At 38.0% G+C, this 27,172-nt stretch overlaps 2 protein-coding genes across 4 annotated transcripts; one reads left to right on the top strand and one right to left on the bottom strand.

Moving 5' to 3' along the window:
- Nucleotides 1–5,123: 5,123 nt before the first annotated feature.
- On the top strand, nucleotides 5,124–16,047 carry pabpn1 (poly(A) binding protein, nuclear 1). Of its 3 annotated transcripts, none has more exons than XM_053487778.1 (7): nucleotides 5,124–5,651; nucleotides 8,026–8,134; nucleotides 9,174–9,241; nucleotides 9,986–10,092; nucleotides 10,556–10,643; nucleotides 10,898–11,049; nucleotides 15,480–16,045. In XM_053487778.1, the coding sequence occupies exons 1-7, from the start codon at nucleotides 5,517–5,519 to the stop codon at nucleotides 15,658–15,660; spliced, it is 840 nt and encodes a 279-aa protein (XP_053343753.1). In that variant the 5' UTR covers nucleotides 5,124–5,516; the 3' UTR covers nucleotides 15,661–16,045. The 3 variants fall into 3 exon arrangements, with proteins under 3 accessions (XP_053343753.1, XP_053343754.1, XP_053343755.1); XM_053487779.1 differs by lacking the exon at nucleotides 15,480–16,045 and adding an exon at nucleotides 14,364–14,854 and having other exon boundaries at nucleotides 5,126–5,651; XM_053487780.1 differs by lacking the exon at nucleotides 5,124–5,651 and adding an exon at nucleotides 5,931–6,018 and having other exon boundaries at nucleotides 15,480–16,047.
- Nucleotides 16,048–18,471: 2,424 nt separating this feature from the next.
- Nucleotides 18,472–26,926, bottom strand: ngdn (neuroguidin, EIF4E binding protein). The gene is made up of 11 exons (XM_053487978.1): nucleotides 26,876–26,926; nucleotides 24,778–24,837; nucleotides 24,378–24,449; nucleotides 24,162–24,299; nucleotides 22,720–22,804; nucleotides 22,541–22,593; nucleotides 22,313–22,448; nucleotides 20,950–21,124; nucleotides 19,691–19,838; nucleotides 18,654–18,717; nucleotides 18,472–18,571 (listed from the first exon to the last, which is right to left on the bottom strand). Exons 1-11 carry the CDS (start codon nucleotides 26,897–26,899, stop codon nucleotides 18,552–18,554), a joined length of 975 nt encoding a protein of 324 aa, XP_053343953.1. The 5' UTR covers nucleotides 26,900–26,926; the 3' UTR covers nucleotides 18,472–18,551.
- Nucleotides 26,927–27,172: the final 246 nt, after the last annotated feature.

Consider the following 27,172-nt stretch of genomic DNA (forward strand, 5'->3'; position numbering starts at 1 on the left):
AAGACGGCGCTACAGGGAGACAGGAAGGACAGCTGATCATCCTCGCAGTGGAAGACCACGTGTAACAACACCTGCACAGGATCGATACATCCGAATATCACACCTGCGTGACAGGTACAGGATGGCCACAACAACTGCCCGAGTCACACCAGGAACACACAATCCCTCCATCAGTGCTCAGACTGTCCGCAATAGGCAGTCCATGAGGAGGAGATGCACTGCAGTACTTCAAGCAGCTGGTGGCCACACCAGATACTGACTGGTACTTTTGATTTTGAGCCTCCCTTCATTCAGGGACACATTGTGAAACATTTTTAGTTTATGTCTTAAATGGTTGACTCTTTTAGTGTTCATACAAATATTTACACTTTAAGTTTACTGAAAGTAAAAACAGTTTAAAGTCAGAGGACGTTTCCTTTTTTGCTGAGTATATATGTTTTATATACAGTGTACACTACTTAGGATGCATGTGTGTGTGTATATATATATATTCATTACGCATAGCCTGATATCTCTCAAGTGTTTATTTCTTTTAATTTTGATGATTATGGCTTACAGCGAGTGAGAACCTGAAATTCAGTATCTCAGAAAATTTGAATATTACTTAAGACCAATAAAAAAATTAATGAATAAAAGATTTTCAACATCTAATTTTGTACGACTTAAACGTATGAACATGAACAGCAGTCAATAATTGGTCAGGGCTCCCTTTGCATGAATTAGTGCAGCAGCGCGGTGTGGCACTGATGAGGTGTTACAGAAGCCCAGGTTGCTTTGATAGCGGCCTTCTGCTCTTTTTTTGTGTCTGGTGTCACATCTTCTTCTTCAAAATACCCCATAGATTCTTGTTTAGGTTGGGCGAGTTTGCTGGCCAATTAAGCCCATGGACACCATGGTGGCGCTTGAACCAGGTATTAGTACTTTTGGCAGTGTGAGCAGGTTCTGCTGAAAAATGAAATCAACATCTCCATAAAGCTGGTCAGCAGAAGTGCTCTAAAACTTCCTGGTAGTCTTCGCTGACCTTGGACCTGATAAAACACAGTAGACCAACACCGGCAGATGACATGGCTCCACAAACCACCACTGACTGTGCAAACTTTACACTGGACCGCAAGCAACCTGGATTCTGTGCCTCTCTTCTCTTCTCCAGACTCTGGGAACTGAATTTCCAAATAAAATGCAAAATTTACTTTCATCTAAAATGAGGACTTTTGCCCACTTAGCATCAGTCCAATTCTTTTTGTCACATTGCTGCAGTAATTTATGCAAACAGAGCCCCGACCAAGTATTGAATGCTGTACATGTTCATACTTTTCAGTAGGCCAACATTTCTTTATTAAAAAACTTTTCTTTGTATTGATCTTAAAAAATATGTAAAAAAAAATTGAGATACTGAATTTGGGGTTTTCGTTAGATAGCTGTAAGTCATACTCATCAACATTAAAAGAAATAAAAACTTGAAATAACAGTCTGTGTAACAGGCCTTGCATTTCCAGGTTCAAGGGTGTCGGGGTCTGTAGAGTTTTCATGTTCTCCCCGTGCTTGGTGTGTTTCCTTCAAGTGTTCTGGTTTCCTCCCACAAGCTCCATAGGATAGGCTCCATGCCGCTGTGACCTTGTACACAGGATAAGATAAATGAATGATTTACATAAATGCTCAAATAGACAGTCTAAATTCAATGCACTGAAAAAAAGAAAGCTGAACATTTCTTAATGTATCAGAACTAATATCACATGCGAAGATCCTGGGCTAATTCATCCTGACAGATTACTGACTGTTTGTTTGTTTGGGCGGTGGGCCGTGTTGTTTAAACAGGTAGTTACGTGATTATTAGCTTTTATGTCATGCTGTGTATGTCACAAGCAATTATCAGCTTTTGTGACATACAATGGGCATACCTCACAAACTTTAATGGTACCCTCTGCTTAAATGTCAAGACCTCATTCGTTTATCAAGTTACAATTTATTTTAAAATTTTGCTTGTCTTGCAAAATGCTTGCAGACCAAGTTACTCACAAATTAAGGGTTTACTGTAATTTGAAACGGACGGTGTTGACATGTTATGGTTGTGACCACAGCCGTATCAATGTCTAATCTTTAAAATTTAATAAAAAATTATCAAACTAACAAGTACCTGAGCAGTTAAACAGGTTATTAATCAATCGGAATCATTGAGGAGTCCTTAGATTTTTAGTTAATTTGTCATTTATAATAATAATAATAATAATAATTTTTATTTATATAGCGCCTTTCCAGAGCTCAAGGACACTTTACAATTAGAGGGAAAAAAGAAAACATGCAGAGGACAGGTGGATTCAAGTGTAACATTCTGAAAACTAATGAGTTTTGAGTAGAGATTTAAATATGGAGATGTTGTTAACAGAACGGAGAGAGTGAGGTAGAGAGTTCCAGAGTTTGGGAGCGATAACACTGAACAATCTGCCGCCCATTGAAGAGAGGCGGTACCGAGGGACAGCAAAGAAACCAGAATCGGAGGAGCATAATGAACGGGTCGGAATGTAGGGAGCAAGCAGATTAAAAAGGTAAGTGGGGGCTAAGCCATGTATAAATTTGAAAACAAGGAGAAGAATTTTGAATTTGTACGGTAAACAACTGGGAGCCAATGGAGATCAGACAGGATTGGGGTTATATGAGCAGAGCGTTTGGTGTGAGTGAGTATCCTATCCGCAGAGTTTTGAATATATTGTAATCTGGAGATGGAGCTGGCGGGTAGACCAATTAAAAAAGCATTACAGAAATCAATGCGTGATGAGACGAATGCATGGATGAAAGTTTCGGCATTTTTGGTACTGATGAATGGACGCAGTTGGGCAATGTGGCGTAAATGAAAGAATGCAGATTTAGTGACAGATTTAATGTGAGGCTGAAAGGAGAGTGTGGAGTCAAAGATTACTCCTAAATTTTTGACAGAAGTAGATGTTTTAATGTGAGAGCCAGCAATCTCACAGGTGAACTTGGTGAAGATGTTGCTGGTGAGTGCTGGGGTTCCGATGAAAATTATTTCAGTTTTGTCCATGTTAAGTTTCAGAAAGTTTAAGTTAAGCCAATCTCTAATGTCCTTCACGCAAGCAGAGATTTTGTCAATTTGGGCAGATGGAGTAGGTGTACAGATAGAGTAAAGTTAAATGTCGTCGGCATAAAAGTGATAGTTAAGACCATGACGTTGAAGGATCAGACCGAGTGGGATTATGTAAATTGTGAATAATAGTGGGCCAAGAACAGATCCCTGGGGAACACCTCGCTTCAGTGGGACGGTGGGCGATCGAAAATCCTTAACAGAAATATAAAATTGTCTATCAGAGAGATAGGAAGAAAACCAAGAAAGAGCAGTACCAGAGATACCCAGATCAGAGAGACGAGAAATGAGCAAATCATGGGAGACAGTATTGAAGGCAGAGCTGAGATCAAGTAGCAGCAGTATGGACAAGGAACCAGAATCACAAGAAAGAAGTAGATCATTCACTACCTTTACAAGTGCAGTTTCGGTACTATGGAGGGGGCGAAAACCAGACTGAAAATGGTCGAAGAGATCATTATCAACTAGATAAGACTGGAGTTGGGCAGCAACAGTAGTTTTCAGTAATTTGGATATGAAAGGTAAATTAGAAATGCGACGATAGTTAGATAAGACTGAGGAGTCAAGGTTGGGTTTCTTAAGCACAGGTGTAACTGCAGCAGTTTTTAGTGGCAGAGGAAATGAAGCAGAGGTACTGTAAAAGATGCGTTAATGAAATGAGAAATAGGTGCAGAGATGGCAGAGTGACAACGTTTCAAGAGAGAAGTAGGAGCAGGATCAAGATGACAGGATGAAGAGTTGGATTCAAGGATTAGCTTAGAGACAGAATCTGGGGTCATCAGAGAAAAACAAGACAGAGACTGACGGGATAGATTTGTTGGATGGCTGAGCTCTGTATTAGTAGGGAAACAATGGTGGACAGCATTAGTCTTCTCAAGCAAATAATCCAAAAAAGAGCATATTTATGAATGAGTTAATTTATGAATTAACATGTAATTATTTTGCTGAACCATTGAAAATGTGAACCATTGTTCTTGGCAAGGACTTTCTCGGGTCTCTTGGAAACACTTTATTAAATAAAATAATCATTTGTAGTAGGATAGAAAAAAACTATTATGCTAAGTTGATTCAACTTATAAAATTGATCATACTCAAACTATTATTTCTGAATTTTACAGAAAAAAACAACAACACAATTTTATTTGCTGGACATGTTTTGTCCCAATAATGAAATATGCTATGGTTTGACATTAAAAGGGTTAACAGTTGATCAGGCTTGTAATTTGCAATTTCTCATTTAGATCTAAACCACGTTGATCTATAGAAGTCTCTCAAGTTTCTTTTTTTGACAAATGTTGACCAAAGTGCACGCTTCCCTACCCACACTTTTATGGATTTTAAAGTGAGCAGTAAAACAAATGTCCTGATAAAAATTAGTGCAGTTACTGACATTTTTGTAAATTTGGCAAAGAAGATTTATGAGTCTGTAATACGTGTGTTTAGCAAGAGACACTAAGCTTGTTTGAACCAATCAGACACTAAGATTTCATCCGGGTCTTCTATTTGCTGGCAGTTAACGCTTGGTAATCTAATCGACGCACATTTCTGATATACAAAATGTTATTATTATGATTATGATTATTATTAATAATAATAATAATAATAATAATAATAATAATAATATCTGAACATTGTAAAATGGCTCTAAGCTAGTATAGGATTATTTACACGGAAATACTAACTAGGCTGACTCTTTTACATAATTATTAATTTTATGACATATTTGGTGTTTTTAAATAAAATTGAATAATTGAACTCAATTTGAAATGCACTTCATAATCTGTATATCGTTCACAGCTATACATTCCCAGTGATTGATTCGCGGTATTCACTTCCGACATCAATGTGCTCTGACTGACAGAAATTTTATCCAATTACAATTGAGATTATAAACTCAAGATGGCTACACAAACGAAACGTTTAGACTCAAAGCCAATGGAAGCGCCTGATATATAAAGAGGGCGGGATTAAGCCGTTGGTAGCGTCCTATAAGCTTTTGACTTTGCGCCTGCAGTGACTGAACGCCCCGCCCATGGCTTCCATTTCTGTTCTGGATCACACGGCGCAAAGAGAATAATACACATTTCGTTTTTTTTACTCTCTGTCTGAATAATATTGAAGTGATTGACAATTACAGCGGAAATAGGTATTTTCTAGTTACGTCACAAAAGAGAGTTTAGTTAGTCGCGGAGAGAGTTTTGGAAGAGGTTTGAGGATATATGTATATTTTTTTCTTTGTAAAGGAAGACGGGCCTCTTTATTCCTCTTTTTAACTTTAGCGGCGTATTTTCCGCCGTTTCCCCCCCTACACACACGCACGCGCGCGCACACACACACCTTCTGCCCCTCGCGCTCACCAAGTGGCGTGAGAGTAGAAAGAAGCACGAGGCGCGCGCGCGGAGCGGCGGGAATCGGGCCGATGGCGGAGTTCGGTAACGGACTAGCGGAGGAATCTCTGCTCGACTCAGACCCTGGTCATCCTGAGCTGGAAGATCCGGGTGTCGGGGACGAAGAACCGGGTTTAGACGAGGGAGAGGCGGCGATCGAAGACCCGGTGAGTTATGGACGTTATTACAGCGTTATTAACGTAAACGAGGCTGGTTTTGGGGATTAAACCCTGAGCTCACACGTTTATCCATCTACATTGTTCTCAGTGTTTACTCTTTAACACTCTTAAGTTTGTTCTTTATCACGTTTATGTGGTAACGTTCGCAAGAAAAAAACGTTGGCGCGGTCCGCCATTGTGGCTCGCGCTGTGTTAGCTTTAGCGCATGGCGACGGCGGCCATGTTGGCGCAAAACGTTGTTTGGTTGGTTGGTGGGGGGAGGAAGAGAAAAAAATGTGAGAGGGGGTTAACGTTGGAGGGAAGGACAGGCCGCCATTAACGCCGCTGCTGTCTGCAGAGAGGCGAAAAGCTCACGGTAAAACACGCCTCTTTTTTATTATTAGCGAGAATAAAAAACGAGTGTCTTTGCTAGCCGGGAAAGCAGCTTACTGCTAACGGCAGCAGCTTTGTCGCTTTGACACTGTCGCTGTTTTTGCTAGCGTGGTAGGCTAACGTTTAACGGATTGAACCGTTTTACACAGTGTACGTGTTTTTTTTTATAACGAAAGAAGACGATGAGCTGCCTGTGGTTGTAAAAATTTTTTTTTTTTTTTTCTGGTACCGTTAACGATCGCGCGGTTAGCATTGATGCTAATTTATTGCGCGTTTGTCAAATCTTGGTGCGTTTTCTTCCACGCGCGTTGTATTATTATTAAAATCAAATATATAATATCGGTTAATCTAATAAGCTGTTTTTGTACACGTGTTTAATCCAGTGTTTGCTTTTGAATTTTGGTATTTGTTTAAACGTGAAATGTACGGATAATAGGCTAGATCAGAGACGTTTGACGTACACTGATGTGATGGGAACGTGTGCACTGTCTCTAGCACACAGACACGGCTGAGATTCATATAATTAAATCATTCTTTTATTTATTATCATTATTATTTGTCATTGTGTATGTAATGTGATGCAACATAAATGGGATTGTGCCGAAAGATTGTGTCTAAGTGTGTTTAGGGCATGGTGCGATCTGCCCTGCAATGCAGCACTGCCACAGGAGCATCACACTATACAAGTGTGTGTGTGTGAGAGAGAGAGAGAGAATGGATGGCATCACGCCTTTCCCTGGCCATTAGATTGCTCCACACATGTAGGCAATACCGCAACCCACCTCCTATCAGACCAAATCAGTGTGTCGTCATGAGATCTAATCTGTTTAAACACCTACATGATTTCAGTGTTGTAATTAAATTAAGGGAAATTATTTGGGATATACACATATACACACACACTATTGATGAATGCTAGGCAGGAAATGGTGCACAGGCTATTTCGTGTGATGGCGTGCAGCTCAGGACATGTCTGTACCTCACTCAGCAAGCCTGTTTCATTTATCAGCAGAAGATGCTTGCGTGTGTTAATGATTGCTTATGGAAAGATTGTGCATGCGAAAAAGCTATGTGCATGCATGTTGAATGCACAAATTGTCAAGCGATAAGAACAATTTTTTTGTATACATATTTTGAATACAATAGTAATAGGTGACACTGTGGTGCAGTGGGTAGCATTGTGACTGTCTGCACTGCTTTCCAGGGGTTTGATCCGGAGCACAGGCGTTTCAGTGCATGTTTTCCTTGTGTCCACATGGGTCTCGTCATGACTGTGGGTGGAATGGCGACTCTTAATTGTGTCTGGCTGGGAATATATACACACACACATAGTGTGTGTGTGTGTCCTAGCCTAGGAGTATTCCTGGCCGGGATTCGCTCCAAATCCACTGCAACCCCAACCGGGATAAAACTCAAGATGAATAAATAATAGTAGTAATTGTGATAATAATAGCAGCAGATTTTAATGTTGCTTCATAGCCTAATGAACAGGAAAAAAATAGTTGAATTATCATTTAATAAACAGCCCTAATTCGAAGCAGTTGTGGCTTCTTTTTTTTTGGCACCTCCTATTTGTGCTTCTTTTTAGCCATCGTTAATGGTTATACTATGACTGATGGTTTTACTATGACTTTTATACTACGACATTTATAGACGTATCTAAAAAAAATTACACAATCTTTATTTAAGAATCAACCCTAATTTATAGCACTATTTTTCTTTAGTAAGAATTCTTATCCTTTAATACTTTCATCCTGTGTGCGGAAGTATAATACAACCTAGACTGCTGTGTATTTTTATGAGCAAAATAGGTTGTACCATGTGCACACTGATTGTGTATTGATAATATTATGTTATCCACGTTGTCACAAAGCCTGCGCAGGACTCTAAGTTGTTAAAATGCCATTTGTTGGCAGGTCGTATGAAATATTCATAACATCATATCATGCTAATACTAACGGCATCGTTGTAAAATTTAAAATGTCTACAGGAGCTGGAGGCCATTAAAGCCCGGGTGAGAGAGATGGAGGAGGAAGCAGAGAAACTGAAGGAGCTCCAGAACGAAGTGGAGAAACAGATGAACCTTAGTCCTCCTCCCGGTAAGTGTGCGTGTGTTGGTGCGAAAAGTAAATGATGCTGCACATTAGGCCTTGCTGACAAATAGTCCTGAGTTTGAGCAGGAACACAGAAACAACTGGGTCACTCCAAATTTTTTTTCTTCGTCTACAACCTAGATTGTTTTCAGGAACAGTGCAAAACTGCTGACTTTTTTTTTTGGCATGCGCTGATGATAAATCACATCACATGATACTTTTATGTAATTTTGTCTAGGATTATGATGCTGCCGTGCATGTCTAAGTGAATTGTTTCCTTGTAGGTCAGTGTTTAACTTTTTTTTTTTTTTTGCAAAGAGTTCTGTGCTTGATGTTACTCTTAAGTGGTCGGCAGAACTGTAGGATTGTTTTATGAGGACAAAAACCCAGGCCTAGGTGTCACCAAGTGCATAAAGCTGTTACTGTTGACTTTGTTAAATGAAATAGCCTTAACCTTAAACTTCTGTGTAAAATTGTCATTGCAATTAAATGTCTTGATAGGTAAGAACACCCAGGAATTAATTTTGACATTGGTCAGAAATGTTGTCAGACTATATCGGCTCCTGGAGATCAATTGTGAATCTAATCGTCTTTTATCAAGACAATTGTGACTGATTAGTCCATTGTGTGTGCTATTTTTTTGGTCCACTTGTATGTATAGGATAAAAATGCATAGAACCTGAATAAAAACTGTAACATATGCCATATGGTTATTTATGTATAGGAGTATGGGTAAATCACTGAGCCACGTTGCACTGTCACGGTGAACATCGCTATAAGTGTCCTTATTTTAACCAAATATGAAGGCAGCCTTAGGCATGTCTCTTGCAAATAATAGATAATCGTAGAAAGAATAATCGAAACAAACTAAGTCTTACAATCTATTAACAGAGAGAGGCCTTTTCATTAACAAAGTGTTTGTTTTTAAAACGAAAAAAAAAAATGAATACAAGGTTAATAAACGTGATGTGTATGATTTTGCCCTATTTTTCATTTTTTTCTTTTCCCTTAGAAATAAGAAACTCCTTTTGTTTTTCCCCCACAGCTGGTCCTGTCATCATGTCCATTGAAGAGAAGATAGAAGCAGATGGAAGATCAATTTATGTTGGAAATGTACGAGTTACTTACATTTTTCGATAGGTTGGAAGTAGCTTTGAAGACTGATTGTTTCATTCAGAAAATGTGTTAAAATATGTTTAGTAATATTAGTGATTATAGCTTTGTGGTTAAATTAATTATACAGTTGATCAACAACTGTTGATCAACGACTGTGTGTTGGTAAAATAATAGTCTGCCATTTACACTATTTTTTTGATTATTGGATAATTTTGTTTTTAATAGTTTTTAATACTCTGAAGCTGTAAGAAATGTAGCCACTTGAGACAAATAGTGCTTCTGTAGAATAGATCAAATCAAGAGTCTGCCTGATTTGGAGATCAAGTGATCAAGGTTGGCAGTGGCGAACACCAGTACTGCCAAGTTGCCACTGTTAGGCCCTTGAGCAAGACCCTTTATCTAATCTCCTCCAGAGTCACAGTATCCTGGCTGGCCCTGCACTCTGACCCCAGCTTACTAACCGGAATATGTGAAATTATTTCAGTCTCATGTGCCGTACAGTACATGAGACGAATGAATAAATCTTAATAGTCACCAGTAGTGCTAGTTACTATTAATCTAGCTTTTAATTTTAAAACATTTTATATCGCATTTATTACTGATTAGATGTACTAAATTCTTTCTACAATTTGAGGTATGTCTTTGTCCCGAACATTGTCATATTTGACGTTTTAATAATGTAAGAGGTTTTCGACAACTTGGAACGTCATCGTGTCCAAATGTTTGTGTTTTTGTCTATAGGTGGATTACGGAGCAACAGCAGAGGAGCTCGAAGCTCATTTTCATGGCTGTGGCTCTGTTAATAGAGTCACTATCTTGTGTGACAAATTCACAGGACACCCGAAAGGGTAATTGACAAATTTGCTACTGTGTTCTCTCTCTCTTCATTACTCTCACTTTCTTTCCCTGCCGTTCTTTTTGATTAGCTCAAGCAACAATCTATCTTCGTATATGGCCTATATAGCTATTATGATTTTTTTTTTTTTTTTTGGTGCATGGCATTCATCTATTCTCAAATTTTCTAGAGAAATATGATTTGTATTTTGGAGTAGTATACTGTGAGATTCGGCCTTGAATTTCTAGTGAACATATTTTTCACCTGTCAATATAATCCTGTATCGTAAAAATCCTCAAACATCTTTAAATCGAATTAAAGTAGTTTTTAATTCTTTTTAAAATATTTATTTTATAAAAAGTAATTCTACTGTGTAATATGTTATTTGTCTTTAGCCGGCTGATGTTGTCATTATTTCTTTAACCAGTATGAGTTAAGTATGTGTCTCCTGATTAAGGTCTTTCTTTATATTTTAGGTTTGCATATATCGAATTTGCAGACAAGGAATCGGTAAGAACAGCAATGGCACTGGATGAGTCCTTATTCCGAGGAAGGCAGATAAAGGTAAACGTGTTTAAACACACAAGCAAGATACATTATTTACTAGACATGCTAGGAATCTCAAATACAAACTTTTCCAACCATTGGCCTACATAACTACCCATAAAAGAATACAGAGGTGAACCTTTGCAACACATTTACAGCTGTAGCTCAATAATTTGACCTTGATAATTAGAGAGAACTGGAATTACTAATACATCTAGCTCAGAATTTATTCAGATCACACTATTTCTTAGCAACTTGTAAACATTTTTCAGGTCGGAGCAAAGAGAACGAATCGACCCGGCATCAGCACCACAGACCGCGGGTTTCCTCGGGCCCGGTTCCGCTCACGTGGAGGAAGTTTCTCGTCTCGGGCTCGGTATTACAGCGGATACACACCACCCAGAGGAAGAGGACGGGCCTTCAGGTGAACAGAAGATGCACCTCAGCCTCGCACACTACTGAGTGAACATGTTAGATTATTGAAAGCGACCCAGTGGTTACATTTTCATCCAAAACGAACATGTTAAAAGATTTTGGTATTTAAAAAAAATAATTTGAGTACACACCTAGTCACACCCGAAGAGTATACATTAAAGTCTAAGAAGTATCTTGTAATTTAAATTTAAAATTTGCTTAATATTTTTTATTATGCTATGTGCAGGGTAAAATAAAACTGACATGCTTGTGCACTAAGTAGGGAAGCATAGACTCAGTCAAATGTAAAATATAGTAATAAGTCACAAGTTACAATCTTAATTTTACTTTATCTTCGGTTCTACAACGATTCCTGGATGATGATTTAATGGGCTTTACAAGAGCGTGCTTGTTGCTTGTGTGCTCAGTGTATGGCTGAAGCATATGATTTGTATGCTGTACAAACTGTCCAGTCCATCAGAAATTTCAGTGTAAAAAAACTCGAAGTGAGTGCACTAGTGTGCATCAGATTACATTACTCTAACTGAAATAAGCGGCCAACTCCTGCCTTCTGCTTTTCCTATTTCTGACCATCAGTCGGGATAATTGAGGCATCTCATAACGAGTCATTGCGCAATAAGCCTGACCCCCCCGCCCCTCCCCCTTTTAATTTCTAAAAAAACACTTAATAGACCCTTATAGACTTAAGACAATCTACTCAAACATTGCTTTTGTCAGCTGCTCATTGGACCATCCCACATCTTGATCGGATGTCATTAGGGCATTCGACAAGTCGTTAGCTTAAAACCCTGAACCTACCCCCACCCCCTAAACCGAAAGTCTGAGCAACTGAAATTTGATCTTGCTTTTAAAGATTGAACTAAAGGAGCCAACTTGTGTTTTTAAAACAGCCTCTAGTCATACAGCGCTCTCTCTACAAAATGAAGAACCGTTCACAGTTAGCCGAAACCAAGAGGTTTGAACATGCAAATTAAGACCAAACTAATGTTTGCTATTTCAGGCACTTTTTAAAAATATAAAGTGATACTATAGACATTATAGTTTTTCACAATAAATTCAGAGTAGTTAAAATTATAATGTTGGTTCTTGTAGTAATATATTAAAAACAGTTTTATCAGTTAAGTAATGCATTCCAAAAGGTTTACACAAGATTAAGAGAGAGAGGGAGGGAGAGAGAGTAGGTACGAACAAGGACCCCTTGTGGACTGGTGTGCTTTTTCTGTTTTTCAAATGATCCAGATTTCTCAGGAACATACTATATGTCGAGACCAAATTGTTGTCTGCATCAACCACTTATTTGGTATCTGGGATGCAGGGGAGTAATCGGACCCCCTTCTACATATTATATAATCGATTCCTGGCACATTTCTCATAGCTTGGCGTCAATATTGTATAACTTAATATACAAGATGAATTTCATACATCTATATTTCACTTCCAGAATAGAGGTTTCATTCCTGCAGCCTGATATTGATTTTAAGTATTGCATTATTCTGTATATTGTGACCTGTGCTCTTATTAAGCGCCCAATGAGTGGGGGTGGGGTGAGGGGGTGTTATAGGGTGTGTGTGTGACAAAGCTGTGTTTGCATCTTTCTCTCGGATGTTCTTGCATGTTTGTATGTCTCAGATGTTTTGCGGAGACACTGCATGTCAGCCATGTATGTGTTTGTGCTTGAAGTTTTTTTCCATCCACCTGTTTTACACACGAAAAGCTTTCTAGTTTATTAAAAAAGTTTATTATTTCAAAGATTAGGTTTGGTTGAGGCTTGGGGGGGGGAATTATTTCTGCTTCATGCCAGCGAAGAGGTTAAGAATGTAGTTTATTGTTATATTGATGTGAATGAAATCTGCAACGTATATATCGTTTCACAGCGGAAACGGCAGAGCCATTAAGGGTCCAAGACCATAGTTGTAAAAATTCATTTGTAAGGTTTTAATGTCCGCTATTAGACCGTTCGCTGCATTCCAAATGGCACATGGTTCATAGTCAAGGAGAGAAATTATTAGCTGAAGCAGTCTGTGTATATGGCTTGTTGGTTTTATTCACAAGCAGACAGGCTTCAGGCAAAACAGACAAACTGGTTTGGTAGACTGTTGATACACACCGTCAATAAGTTTTTACTAACTTGTTTCACAATCAGAGAAAGAAAAGCTGCTTTTATTTGTTTTGGCAAGAAATTGTTATAGCTGCATTATATATGTGAACCAAGGACGCACACAAACCTGGCTGTTGGTTAGGTATTACTGTGCAGTGTAGGACAAAACCTGAACCGCTAGGACACTAACACAATTTAATTGACAACACTTTTAACTACTGAACATTACATCTTATCCTAGCCAACCTTAAACATGCTCAGAACACACATCACACATCACAAGAGTGCCTCCGACCGTATACCGCTATAGCAGAAAAAGATATTAAAAATCAACACGTAAGGTACCCCACCTTACCGAACACGTATTGCTTTTACACTATTTAAGTAAAAACATCGTCAAGCTATTGAAAGTCAGGGGTGCTCTGTATACATGAATAGCATATTATAATCCATAATTAGTGCAAATGTTTAAGTTAAATTTATAGTCAGTTGTTGTTTTTTTATTAATTCCAATTATGCTTCTCTACTAGTCTTCAAGTAGTTGTGTTTTACTGAGTGGTATACTAGAGGCAGCATGTGATTTGAGACACTGTCCTTGGTATTGTAGCATAAAATGTGATTTAGATAAAGTTATGAGGCTATGCAGGGATTGGAGTCGTTTTTTCGAGCGAATGCCAAGTTACCGGGTGTGTGCTGAGCTTTTCATCGCTGTGTGTTTGGGTGCTACTATTCTGATGATGTAGAATATGGATGAAAATACAATACAATCACATTTAATTTTTTATAATTTTGTAAAACATCTGGATGGAAATGTTGTGTGTCCATCATCTCTCCCCTACAGTGACGAAAGGAGCCCTAACAGAGAGAGATAAAGAGGGAGAGAGGATGTCTTCACCCCCCCCTAGATTTAACACTATATTGCCTTTTTTAGTAGTAAATGAAGCTGAAGGCTTCATATTATAATACAGTAACTTGTACACACAAAAAAATCAAGAAGTAAGGAAAAAAAACATTTTTTAGTAACACAGACAAGATGGTATACATAACAATAACTGGACACTGTATACCTGACAAGTATTTGTATAGGAGGAATGACTTACCTGTCTCTCAAATATTAAGCCCCTTTTTTGTACGCATAACAAATTTGGTGTCCTCCATCTTCAACCAAAAAAAACTCACCCTCTTTTTCTCTCTCTTTTTTCCAGGGGCCGAGGGCGATCAACATCGTGGTATTCCCCTTACTAATAACTCCCCACTGTCATTTCCCCTTTTTACTGTCATCCCTCCTTTCCTTGTTTAAAAAAAGAAAAGAAAATAACCCCTCTCAATAAAAGAAGAAAAAAAGAAGAAAAAAAAGACAAAAAAAACAGAGGGAGGAAATAGAAAAAGAAAAGAGCATCTCCCGGACAGACTGACTGACTGACTGGTGTGTGTGTTGCGCGCGTGCGTGTTGCAGTCACCCCGGTAAGGTACCGAGATATTGGGGCGGTTCTTGGTTGGCATTTGTGAAATGTTTAGAGAAGATGGTGTGATCTCAGGCTGCAGATGTGTCTCCTTTGGTCTGGCTGTGAGTTCTTCACACAACACAAGGAGCAAACTGTTGTTTTATTTTTTTTCCCCCCGCCTTTTCTATTGTACATTTTGAAGATGTATGAAATAATCACCCCGGAGTGATATCGCTGTATGTTGAATTAGATAGGAGGTTGCCAGAATTTTTTTTTTTGGAACTGTTAACATTCACCCATCTTCTGCTTTAATGTTCATTTATTTCCCTTGTTTGTGTCTCTCGCTCACCTGCATTTTTCCTTTTTCTGACACAGCTTGCAGTTCAGTTCAGGGTGTTTTATGTTTTTTTCCCCTTCAATAGTGTTCAGCTTCATAAGACATGCCAAGCTTATTTTCCCTCCTGATTTATTCCCCAACCCTTCTTTGCATCATCAGCAATTTCTTCCCTGTTGACTTGTGGTATTTGGCTCTTTGAACATTGACACTTTTTTTTTTTTTTTTTTTTTTTTGATCCCATTGCTCACCACCTTTACCTTCTCTTTTAATCTCCTAACACCTTCCTTCTGTCTTTACTTCGCCCACTAACAGCTCCAAGGCATTGAGCGATAGTGGGGCCATTTTCAGCTTTCTGATTTCTTTCCATCTTGTCGCTTGCGTTTCTTTCTCGCCGCACACTTGCATACATTTCAGATAATGACACCCCCTCCCCCACCACCCTTTTCCGAGGCGTCCTTGTCTGGTTCGTTTTCTTCTCTTTTTCTTTCTTCCCTCACTCTCTCTCTCTTTGTGTACTAGACCACTTCTTGTCGTTTCAGGTTTCAGGACCAGTGGAGGCTGAGTACTCCTCCTCCCCCTGTGGCTGCAGCGCCCCCTACAGTCTCACCATCGTCTCTTTCTCTCTCTGCTCCCTCTATCCCTCTATCCACACTCATGTGGGGGGGCGGGGGTGGGGCACAGGGTGACCCTCGGCCCATTTACTACAACAACAAACGTTAAAAACGCGCACTCACATGCACTAACATACACACACACACACACACACCACATATACACACTCACCACCACCACCACAACATATTTATATAGCGAGAGCGAAGCAGGTGGTTATAATGGGAGAGAACGAGACGGTGAGGACAAGAACAGGTTAAAGGTTAAAAGGGAGGGATTCATTTTTAGGGCCCTCATGGAACGATTCTGGGAATTTAAGGCTATTTAAGAAAGAAAGGAGCAAAGCTTTTATTTGTTGGGAGGGCGGGAGTTGTGTGTTTGGGTTTTCCTTTTGGGGTTTTTTTGTTTTGTTTGTTTTGAGACAGGGAAAGGGGTTTGGGGGGGAAAGTTTGGCTTTTTTATTTTTTAACCCATGAGTCTGTAATTAGAAAAAAAAAATAAAAGATTGTAAAAATGAAATTGTTTGGTCTTTTTTTTCCCACCCTTGCAATTGTTGCCCCCATTAAAATGCCTTTTTTTTTCTTCTTTTTTTTTAGATTTAGGCAATATCGCACAAGAAGGGGTGCTATTGTAATGAATAAATATCAGCATGGCTGGGATGTGAATGGTGGACCATACAGACTTACTTTCATCCATGCTAGTGACTGACGGTGCAATTTACGATTGTAGTACACCTGGGACACCTGAGTGATGGATATAGCTCCCAGTCCTGTTACTGTCCATTATCACCATTAATGGAATCCAACTCATTTAATCAAATTGCTTGGTCAGAACCAACTGATGTATAAACTATTTTAAGATCTGTTAATGTGTGTAAATAGGTGGATGTAGAGATAGATGCTAGAACCGTGGTTCACAAAGTGTGGGGCGCGCCCCACTAGTGGGGAATACAGACATGACAGGTGGGGCGCAATGAACGGGAAGGAATTAGTGGAAAATAATGGGAAAGTACATATTCTAATTCATGCTTTTCCTTATTGACCATAAAGATCCGACACTTGAAACTAAACAATTACACGCAAAGAAATGGATCAATAATACAAGTAAATTAAAATAACATCAGAGAAAAAGTGGAACCATAGTGCAACAATAACGGTTTAACGTCGGCATGTTAATTGCAGAGGAACAATATATAAGGAAACATTCAGTATTATATGTAATTTCATTTATTCCAGTGTGTATGCTGATGTTTCTGTATTTTTGTTAAAAATTAATATTTTATCAGGCAGTACTAGTCAGGCATTTCTAGTTTCCAGTGTGGCAACAAAGTTGCTTTTTGATCCTTTAGGCGCTGAACAGAAGGGAAGATAAATATCGTTCTACGCTTTTTGTTGGTGTGCGACATTTTGCGATGATCCCTAAATCATCCGTTGCAACGTAGAGAATAACGGTGTTTGTTTTTAAACATGTATAATTTAAGGCGGATGTAGCTTAGAGACAATATAGAGAGGAAATATATGTGGGTATCTTATTTGTAGGTATATTTACGCAGCTATTGAATTCGGAGATGCGAATATCAAACTAACTTTACCACAGACACAAACCGGGTCAGTAGCGTACTGTTTGTAGTGAGCATAACGTCAATGGATACATTTGTTCCATGGACCACAAAATAGCAGGTGATTCAGCACTTTCAGCCTAATCAACCAAATAGCCAGCTGAAAGGACACTATGATGAAGCCTATGTTGCGCTTGGATTCATGGTGGGGATGGTGGGCCAGAGGAGAGACCTGTGTGTTTTTAAACAGCAGACAGCATGAGACCCAACAAAGTATGAAGACACTTAAAGACAACACACCCCAGTCAGGTTAATAAGCCACTCGACTTCTTTGAAAGAAAGCTCTAGATAAGTGACAGTAAGCTTGTTATAACAATAGCACACACATTTTATCTGTTTTGAACTTGGTGTTATTTGATCTTATTGGTTTGAAATTGATATTTCAATAAATATTAAACTTGGCTGATTTCGTTATTTTGTTGACAAGTGGGGCTTGAAAATTCGCCCACCCCCTTAAGTGGGGAATGACAGAAAATGTTTGAGAACCACTGTGCTAGAATGAGCACAGTATAAAACATCTGTTCTCAGTCTGTACTTGCAGTAAAAAATGAAATCATGACCATTTAAAGAATACGTTTAGTCCATTTGTAGAAAGAGATTATCAATTTTATACTGTAACACTAATGTTTCTTGATTTTGCCCCACATCTGACTAATAGCAGCGTGTAGCCCTGTTGTATTCCAAGAGCAAATTAATTCGGTCTATCTGGGGCTGGGAAATGTTGGCCTGCCACACTTTAACTGGCTTTTATTTTCAGATGAGATGAAATACTGACATCCTTTATCACCCAAATAACCTTCAGTGGAACCCCATGGCATAGAGGTCATTTGTTGGCATGAGCCACAATTGTTTAAGGGAAAGAACATGCAATCTAAATCCTGGTTATTTACAAAGTTTGTGTATTTTCTCCATAATTGTACTTCATGAACATTGTTTTTTGTCATCTAAATCTAATGGGTGGGTGGAAGCACCCTGTTAAGAGAGGTCTGAGGTAAATGATTGGGTGGGTTTTGTCTGATACGATCTTCTACTCTAATGAGCGCTCTCTACAGCTGTGGTGAACAGAACAGAATTTCAAAGTGCCGATTTAAACTGTAATGTCCTTTTGGAAAAGGCTCCTAAGAAAATGTATATTGTGTAAATCTTACAGAGTGTAGTGTTGCCCTCTGTTGGATGGACATTGTTCTGTTGATTTTCAAAAAACATTTTTTTCTATTCAGCTATATTTAATATAATAAGTGAATTTACTCTTTTTTCCTCTGTTAATAACTGTTTTAAAAATAACTGACCAGACTAGAAAATTGGATTTATTAATTTTTATTAATTGTCCGGATGTAGGCAAATGAAAACCATCTCTTCTCAATCCAAGCGTTGTCTATCTTTACTTGCGTTTCTTGAACACTGGAAAATGAGGAAAGTCATCCAACATTAATTTTAAACTCTGACTTTAACAACAATGTTTAATTAGGAAAGTCTAACTTACTCTTCTTTTTGTTTTTCTTCTTCAGCAATTTCTTCTTCTTTTTGGGTCTGGGATTATCCAAATCCTAGAATGAAACACATACATTGGATCTTGTTTTTATCTGGAACAATTTAGTTGGTTTCCAGGTTGCACCCCAAAACTGTAGAAAATACCAAAGTCTTTATAGTGCAGTTTTTACTTTTAATGGCTGTTATTTTTTTTCCCTAATTCTGACCAGATTGGGACTTTTGCATGATTGGCCTGCAGAGCTTCAAGGCAGACACCATTACCGTAGCCATTAAGCTAAAGCCATCCTTTGTGTATCTCTCTCTTTTTTTCAAAAAAGATATAACCATTAACCATCCGACGACTACTCAGTGGAACCCCATGAAACAACCCTAAATTGTCTAATGAAGACCTTCCGATCGAAATGTCTTGTGGCCGTATTCAAAAAGCTTCTAGGAATCCTCACAAACCACTCCTGTCATCTTAAAATTTTTCCTTTTCACTTTCGCCACTATATGATTTATAAACATTTACTTATATTTCTCATTTATTTCCAAATATTTTTAAGTCTGTAAAGCTGCTTTTGCGACCGTCGTTAAAAGCACTATTCAAATAAAAAAGAATGAATCTCTGCAAGGAGATTAGGATTTGGCTGACCAAATCTACCATCATGCTAGGTATGATATAGATATAGGTAGATATTCTTTTGAAGACTGTGGTTGTCAGAACACACAATAAAGTTCTACTGATGTGTGGGTCGCCCTGCAACCCACAGGATTCAAGAACAAAACGCTGGGTCAGGCAGATTTGTACGAGTTTTTTTTTTTAACAAAAAATAAACGTTGCAGGTGGTGGGCTGGAGAATGCATTTGTATATATAAAATGCCTGGGAGACTCCACTTTAAAATAGCAGGTTTATTTTTAACGTATTTACTATGCTGGCAAGTTGTGTGTTAAATCTATTTGAAAGTTAACTCGTCTTCGTCCTTTCCACCATTTGCTCCTCTGCTTAAACTCCTGACCTTCCTGATTTTTCAGTTTGTCTCACTCACCGGTGCCTCTCCTCCAGTCAGCGCTGTAATGTCACCGAAGTGTGTGATGCTATTCAGCTGTGAGGACATTCCCATCATGCGTCTCTTCTTGGCCTTCTGATCTCGTGAGACACTTAGACGCACCATCATGGACTCCTCGTAGTTTTTCCTGAGAGATGATTAAACACAAGAAGCATTCAAAGAAGATGAAATGTTGAATTTCTACAGACTTAAGCGAAAAGACAGATGATTTAGCCCCAAAAAAAGCATGGACACAGTAATAAGAACCTTAGGGATTGCATTCAGAGGCACTCGGAGAGGCACACAGACACGCAGCGTTTTAGCAAGGTTATGCTGATGGTCACCGGTAACGGGTTTTTACGATGCTCAGATAAAACTGAACCGAATCTCAGTTGTTTATATTTGGGGTCTAATCAGTTGCATTACATTGCGACTCTAAATGAACTTTTCCGCAGCAGCAGAGGTAAGATGTGGTCTTGCTTTCCTGATTTCATGGTGCTTGATGGGTTTTTCCAACGCACTTGACAATACTGTTCTTGCAAAAGAACTCTTTCAGAACAGCTGACCTCCATGTCTTAAAAATGACAACTAATTTAATAGTTTTAAAAAGAAAATCCAGTACTAGAATGTAGAAAACATGCAAACGTGTCTAAAATTTGGCCTGGTACTGTAACTTATTTGCAAAAGGATTATATTAAAGATACATTTTTATTGTGTATCTATACGGTATATTTCTGTCGAAATTTAAAATTTGTCTGGTTGCCACTGCCAGCAATCAGTTCGCGACTGCACATTATAATTGTACAAAAGTCCATCACATGCTGCTAGTGTAAATCATTTATACTGTATGAAGGACTGCTATTTTGTTTGCAGGTTGCAGACACTATAATAATTAAATCTATTTGGGCTATTAAAAGGTGTTGCAGAAGACATGCTGACTGTCTCGTACGTGATAAATTATGACTGAACGATTATTGATCGCTCACATGGTCACTAATCAGTTAAGAAAAATGGGCAGAATACTATACAGGACTTATAAAGTGCTACATAAATTAAATCCAAACATTTAATCATTAAATCTAAGCATATTTCATTTAAGTTTATTGATACATGCCCGTCCCAGATTTTGTTCCTATATGCATGTTTTTTAAACTTATTTTTGAAACTGAACTGCATTCTTTATCACTAAATAAATGATATCTGAAGTGACCTGGAATAAATGACCAAGCTGCTCCACCCCTATTGTTGCTCCACCTCACCTGTGCTGTTCTTCTCGGATGTCTCGCTCAGTCTGAAAGTCTTGGCGGTCGCGGATTTCCTCGGGTGCGTCGCTGTACTGCTGCCGGAGCTCCCCGATTACTGAACTGCGGAACGCCGCTTTCTTGCGCTTCTCCACAAGCTCCTTTTGTCTATCGGCCTCAGTCAGGTCACCATCTGTGTGAGGAGAGAGGAAGTGAACCAAATGTATAAAGTTTCAGGTTTGAAAAATAAGTTCTTATAATAAACCTTACTGTGATAAATTTTCCTAACAGATCAAAGTGAAATCAAACAAGGTTTAATATTAAATGTTTAATTAAATACACATAATACACTGACATCGGAGCAGGTGGACTGTAACTGACTACTGTATCACTATCAAAGATAGTAGTGTAGAGACAACACTACTCTTTTTTTGTAGAATTGACTGCGTTCTGCCACACTGGAGGGTTTACGAGCATGAACGGCCTGTTTAAAGTATCTCAATCAGGTTTAAGTCTGGACTTTTCCAAGGCCGCTCCAAGTCACCCAGGCAAGGTTTTACCACCGTTCCAATTTTTCTCCACATGTGGATAATGGCTCTCACAGTGGCTCCTTAGTAATGGCTTTGTAACACTTTCAAGGCTGATACTTTTTTTTTTAATCCGTTTTTGAATTATTTAAGTGATTTCTTGATTCAATGGGTCTGGCAGTATTCAGGCCTGGGCAAGTTAAAGTTTCCAAAAATCACAACTTATTCATGATTTAGCAAGGGGGGGCAATTACATTTTTCACATTAGGCCTGAGGTGTGTTTCCTTAATAAATTAAATTATCATTTAAAACAGCATTTTTATTTATTTGGGTTATCTTTGAAACATTTTCATAGCACTGTAAGAAGATCCCCAACCTACTCCCCCACCCTTGCTTGTTTCTCTGGAGGGGAAACAGAGGTATAAATATGCATTATCTGAGTTGGAGCATTAATAGGCAAGCTGTAATGGACCTTGTGAGGTACATGTTAACTTGTTAAAAAAATACAGTTACTGTGCACACGTCTTCAGCACAACACAAACTACTAAGCAAGAATGTTTGACTTAAAATATATTAAGAACAATTTGTGCAGTATTTTAGAGAAATTAGCTGCTTAGTTTTACTGAACGTTCTGCAGAACTAACCACAGTCCCTCTGCTACTTTTTCATGCATACAAACCCAGAAGCTTTCCTTTCTTTTTAATACAACAAGCCTATAATTTCTTGAGGTGGCTTCTCAGTCTACACACTTGACTCAACTTTTTTTTTTTATATTTTTCTAGCCTTGTGATGTTCCACATTCATCCCGTGCCTGTGACCAAACACACTTCCTGTCATAAATCTAAATGTCTTACCATAATGCATTGGGGCGATCTTTGGTGGGATGTATCTCCTGGATTTGGTGGTGCCCTTCTTCCCTGAATCTTGTTTATTTCTCTCTCCACCACCACCATCATCATCATCATCATCTGATTCCTCAGACTGATCAAGCTGTGGAAATAAAACCAACAGGCAAAATTTCATTCTTAATATTATTTACTGCTAATTTCACACACTGAGAGATTAACGAGAAAGAGCTTTACCTTGCTGATGAGATTCTCAGGATTTGGACGAAAATGTAAAGGATCGTTCTCAGCTGTGACAAAAAAGAAACGGTTAGGCAAGCAGCAGGTCGTTGTCAGGATAAATAAATATAAAATGATATTGTTCACAAAATGTGCTGTTTCACAATTTATTTTTATAGACAGACTAAAAACCTTACCCAGACTGCCAGTCACAGCAGTGCGAACTAATTTATCGATTTGGTATTTCAGCTTTTGATCAAGAGGACGCATCTTTTCTAAAACCTACGGGTGAGAGGAAAGTGTTTCATAAGTTTTATTTCTGTGAATTTTTTCTATTAAATATTATTTTTAATATAGAAACTATACAGTATAACTTTTAGCATGTGTTGGCAATGTTACGTTACCTAAGCATGATAACCACATTTTTTGTTAATGCATCATAAAAAAAATAGTGCCATGAGGGGAGAAAAACTCCATAGATGTGATAAATCATTCAGTAAAAATTCAGATCATCAGCTGACTTTATTTTGTTGCCAAACAAGTTGAGTCAAGACATGAGCAACAAATGGTTTTCTTGTGGCCACGGAGCTGGTTAGTTACAATTCTGTAAGTTCCACATATTGTGTTGAAATTTAAACACAACTGTAATTTATACTTTCGATTTTTTTTCTGATGCAGTGTTTAAGTGATATCCAATCATGGTCATTAATTTTGTTTGCCCTGAACACATTTATTTCATAAAGTTGACGGACAAGTTTAAACTCAATTGCAGGAATTTCAAATCACCTTAATAGTTTTTTTTTGTTTGTTTGATGCAGGCTCATAATTTGTTTATTCTGAAACTGCCTTTTTTGTTTATGTTGTGTATTATTATTATTATTATTATAAGACAAATTTAACTAAACAATATAGTTGAAAGCAACATTGAGCGGGCCCAAGCCCAAGCGCCATTGCCACCCGGGCACAACAGAAAGACAGTGGGTATTTTATTTTTTGGGTGTTTAGACCTCCAAAAAGCCTCAGATGCTGGGAAAAAAAAAAACATCACACTATAATGTAATACAACGTGATGCCACTCAATATGATGTCCCACAGAAAGCTATTGGTCACCCTGACCCTTTTGAGATATCAAAAATCCCTCTGCAATGTCTTTAGATCACAAAGGCCTGGTTTGGTAGCGATCGTATAAATCCCCTAGGAAGAGTATATCAAAATCCTTTGGGTCCATTTAGCAAACGACCCAAAATATTTGACTTAGTGTTGACTTGAGTCCATGACGTGCAATGAAAAATATGTTCAGTTCAATGAGCTCTAAATGTGTAACTGGGTTTCGTGTGCAGGTGTGCATGAGCTATGCAGCAAAATCTTATGTGAAGGCCCGAGCCCAAGGCACAGACTCTAAGGCATCCTAATGGCAGCAGATTTCAACCTGTCTGTTTTTGAGTACGTTAAGACACCCCAGAAGGCCCAGGATGGTATAAAAGAAAAAAAATGTAAAAAAATAAAAATAAAAATGCCCAAATAAACAACCTAAATAGTTACGATTTATACACCATTCGATAATGCTATTTTAAAAAATGGATTAATCATCTTTTCAACATTGGTCCTGCGTTCATACAGATCACTGACAGAATCTGACCGTTCTTATGGTGACCAGCCTGTGGATGGCGCCATTGTCCTTCAAACTCTGACCCTCTGCTTTAACGCTGATCAAATGTGCAACATCCTGAAGGTAAAACAGCAGCAGCTGGTATCTTAGGTCCAGAAAAGACAAACCCTGTATATAAGAAACGCTGTTAGAGCGAACAATAAGATTTTATTAAACAAACACTACTTTTGTGCGCTAAACTCTTACCTTTGACGTTGGATACGTTTTACTCTGGACTTTCTTTATCAAGTCTCGAACGTGGCTTGTAACAAATGCAACCTGAAATATGAAGGTAAAGAATGTTTGTGTTCAGTATGTTAGTCTAACCTCTACACTTCCTAAGTGGGGATTAAGGATAGATTCTTTTTTTCATCTGGAGGTAAAATATTAAACAATCTGTGTGTGGATGATGCTCAGATACACTCCAGGCACTGGAGTCCACCGTTTCTTACATTGTAATTACTAAATTCTTCATAGTACAATTAAATGACCAACAACTTTAAAGGTTACATTTCTTTTAATCTCATCAAAATCTTCAGTGAAATAAGGACAATTTTTATTTTTTTTAATTAAATATAGCGCTACAAAAAAGCACTTAATCGCAAACCTGTTGCGTGAGCGTGTTGAGGAGTTGCACCGCTTTGGGCAGATCATCCTGAATCACCTCCTAGGAAAGAAGATAAAAAAAAATTCTAAGAAATAAGAATATCCAACAAAATAACATTCATGTACCTGTACAAAAACAGCACCGTCTGCAGCTGTTAGTGTATTATGGTGTCAGGCGATTAAATCAGCTTAGATTTTGTCATGAGCTTTTGTTTCTCAATTCGTAAATTCACTAATTCGTTTGGTCAGTTTTTGATTCAAACTTTGGGCAAATTTCATGTTAAATGGTCTACGTTCAGCAGTGGTGTCTAGGTGTTAGTGAATTACAAACTGTGCTGGACACATTGTATTTTTTCTGCAATACTATGGGAATACTGGTGCCCTCCCTGCATTATCCCATAATATTGCAGAAAAAATACAATCCACTTCCAAATTGTGCAAAGTACCTGGCAGTGAGTCATCTCAGGTTTTGCAAGAACAGGACAATTTGGTAACATGACGAACTACATTTTTGGTTTATTATATTAAAAAGAGAGACAAAAACAACAGCTGCTACAATGTATATAGTACTATGCAAAAGTCTTGACTTCCCTTTATTTCAATATTTAGTTAAATTATGTAAATTAAATGAAAGAAAAGGGAACAATTCCTTTACGGTGACAGGCTGCAAAATGTATAAAAATACAATTAAAAAATTTGGTGAACCGCCAGACCATCTGTCATGATCTGCATCTCTTTTTTACTGGTTCCATAAAAATCAATTCTAGTATGAATCACAATTATAATTCACGCATCACCACACTGGCTCCAAAAGAATTATTTTTACCTTTATAACAGAGACAAACCAGTGGATTGGCCAGTGACCAGGATTGCCTGCTGGCCATTTAACCTCTGATATAAACAGAAATACATTTCTATTCTGTTAAATTATCAAAAATTGAGAGTGATAAAAGCCTCTGATCTGCCCTTTTCTCACTGTGAGTGAATTAGTCTCAAAACAATGTGAGCACTAAGTACTCAAAAAGTCGCGTTAGAAGCCACGTACGCTCAAGTCGAGTTTTGAGTCTTTGGAGACGGTAAAACATCACCTTTCCTTTGCAATCCTGCAGGTGGTACACTCTAAACTACTTAATCAATTTTACCCTGTGTAGTAGGAGTGAATTATTTGCCAAGTTTGTTTAGGAGTAATAATTAAGGTATACGCTGCTCAGTTAGAAGTTAAACTCTTGTATCTGATGTTAGATTGTATTGTTTAAATGCTGCCCTTAAATGTTTAGCAAACTGATTACAAGGAAAGGGCTACATTTAATTACTCATTAATCTTTTTTCAAAGTTTAAAATTGTGACAAAATTATGTAACATTAAACATCAAAACATTAAACATCATATTTGTAAAATCGTGATAGTTGTGGAATTGCCGTTATAATATCTCATTGGAAGGTGACTACTGAGTCCCATTCCTACTGGTTAATGCCTGATGTTAGATAGTGTTTTTATGCTTAAATGATTCACAGGTCACTGTGTGACTTAGCAAACAAAAAACATTCTGGAACTGGACTGAAAATGAGAGAAAAAGGAAGCCTGGAGAACTATTCCTCAAGACTACATTAAAGAGTATATCAGTCTGGCTCTTTGAAAGAACAATATGAAGAAATAAAAGTGTTGTAGAGTACTGTGAAGAGATTATTTAGAGAGAACCCACAAAGCCAAACATGTACACTAATACAAAGTAGCATTCAGTGTAACACTGCTGAGCTATAAGAGGATGTCAGTGCACTTTATAAATGTAGGAGTAAATGCGCCCTTATATCCGTTATTATTGTGTACTTCACTAAATCCTCATGGCTTCTTACACCCACACAGAGCGGTGTTTTAATGAGATTACCACTTCAGATCCACGCTTGTCGTTAGCAGGTCTGCTAAACTAACTAGCAACTGCTTTAGCGGATTTTGGAATATTTGCGTTTCGCATTCGACAATAAATTATCTGTTTGGGGAAGATGAAAGTTGTGTATAACATTATTAATATTTCTTACAAGCGAACCTAAATTTATGATATGATGCTTAAATGATCAAGTTTTAGATGAGACACAACTCACGTTCTGTACACCGGGAGCCGCCATCTTGATCTACGGCAGGCACGGTGGGACATGCGCGTTTTTTAGGTGGATTTTACAATCCGCATTCTTAACAAAAAAAAATTATATTACCACGTTGATGTGTAAGGGAACATTTTCTATTTATTTTTTTTATTTTCTGAGCATAAAGACATCATCTTCTACTTATGCTTCTTTTATTATTATTATTATTATTGTTGTTGTTGTTGTTGTTGTTGTTGTAATTGTAGTAGAAATAATAATAATGGATAGCACTGTTGCCTTGTGCCTCCAAGGCCT

Source organism: Clarias gariepinus, chromosome 26, assembly GCF_024256425.1.
Source record: "Clarias gariepinus isolate MV-2021 ecotype Netherlands chromosome 26, CGAR_prim_01v2, whole genome shotgun sequence".
Taxonomy (NCBI): Eukaryota; Metazoa; Chordata; class Actinopteri; order Siluriformes; family Clariidae; genus Clarias; species Clarias gariepinus.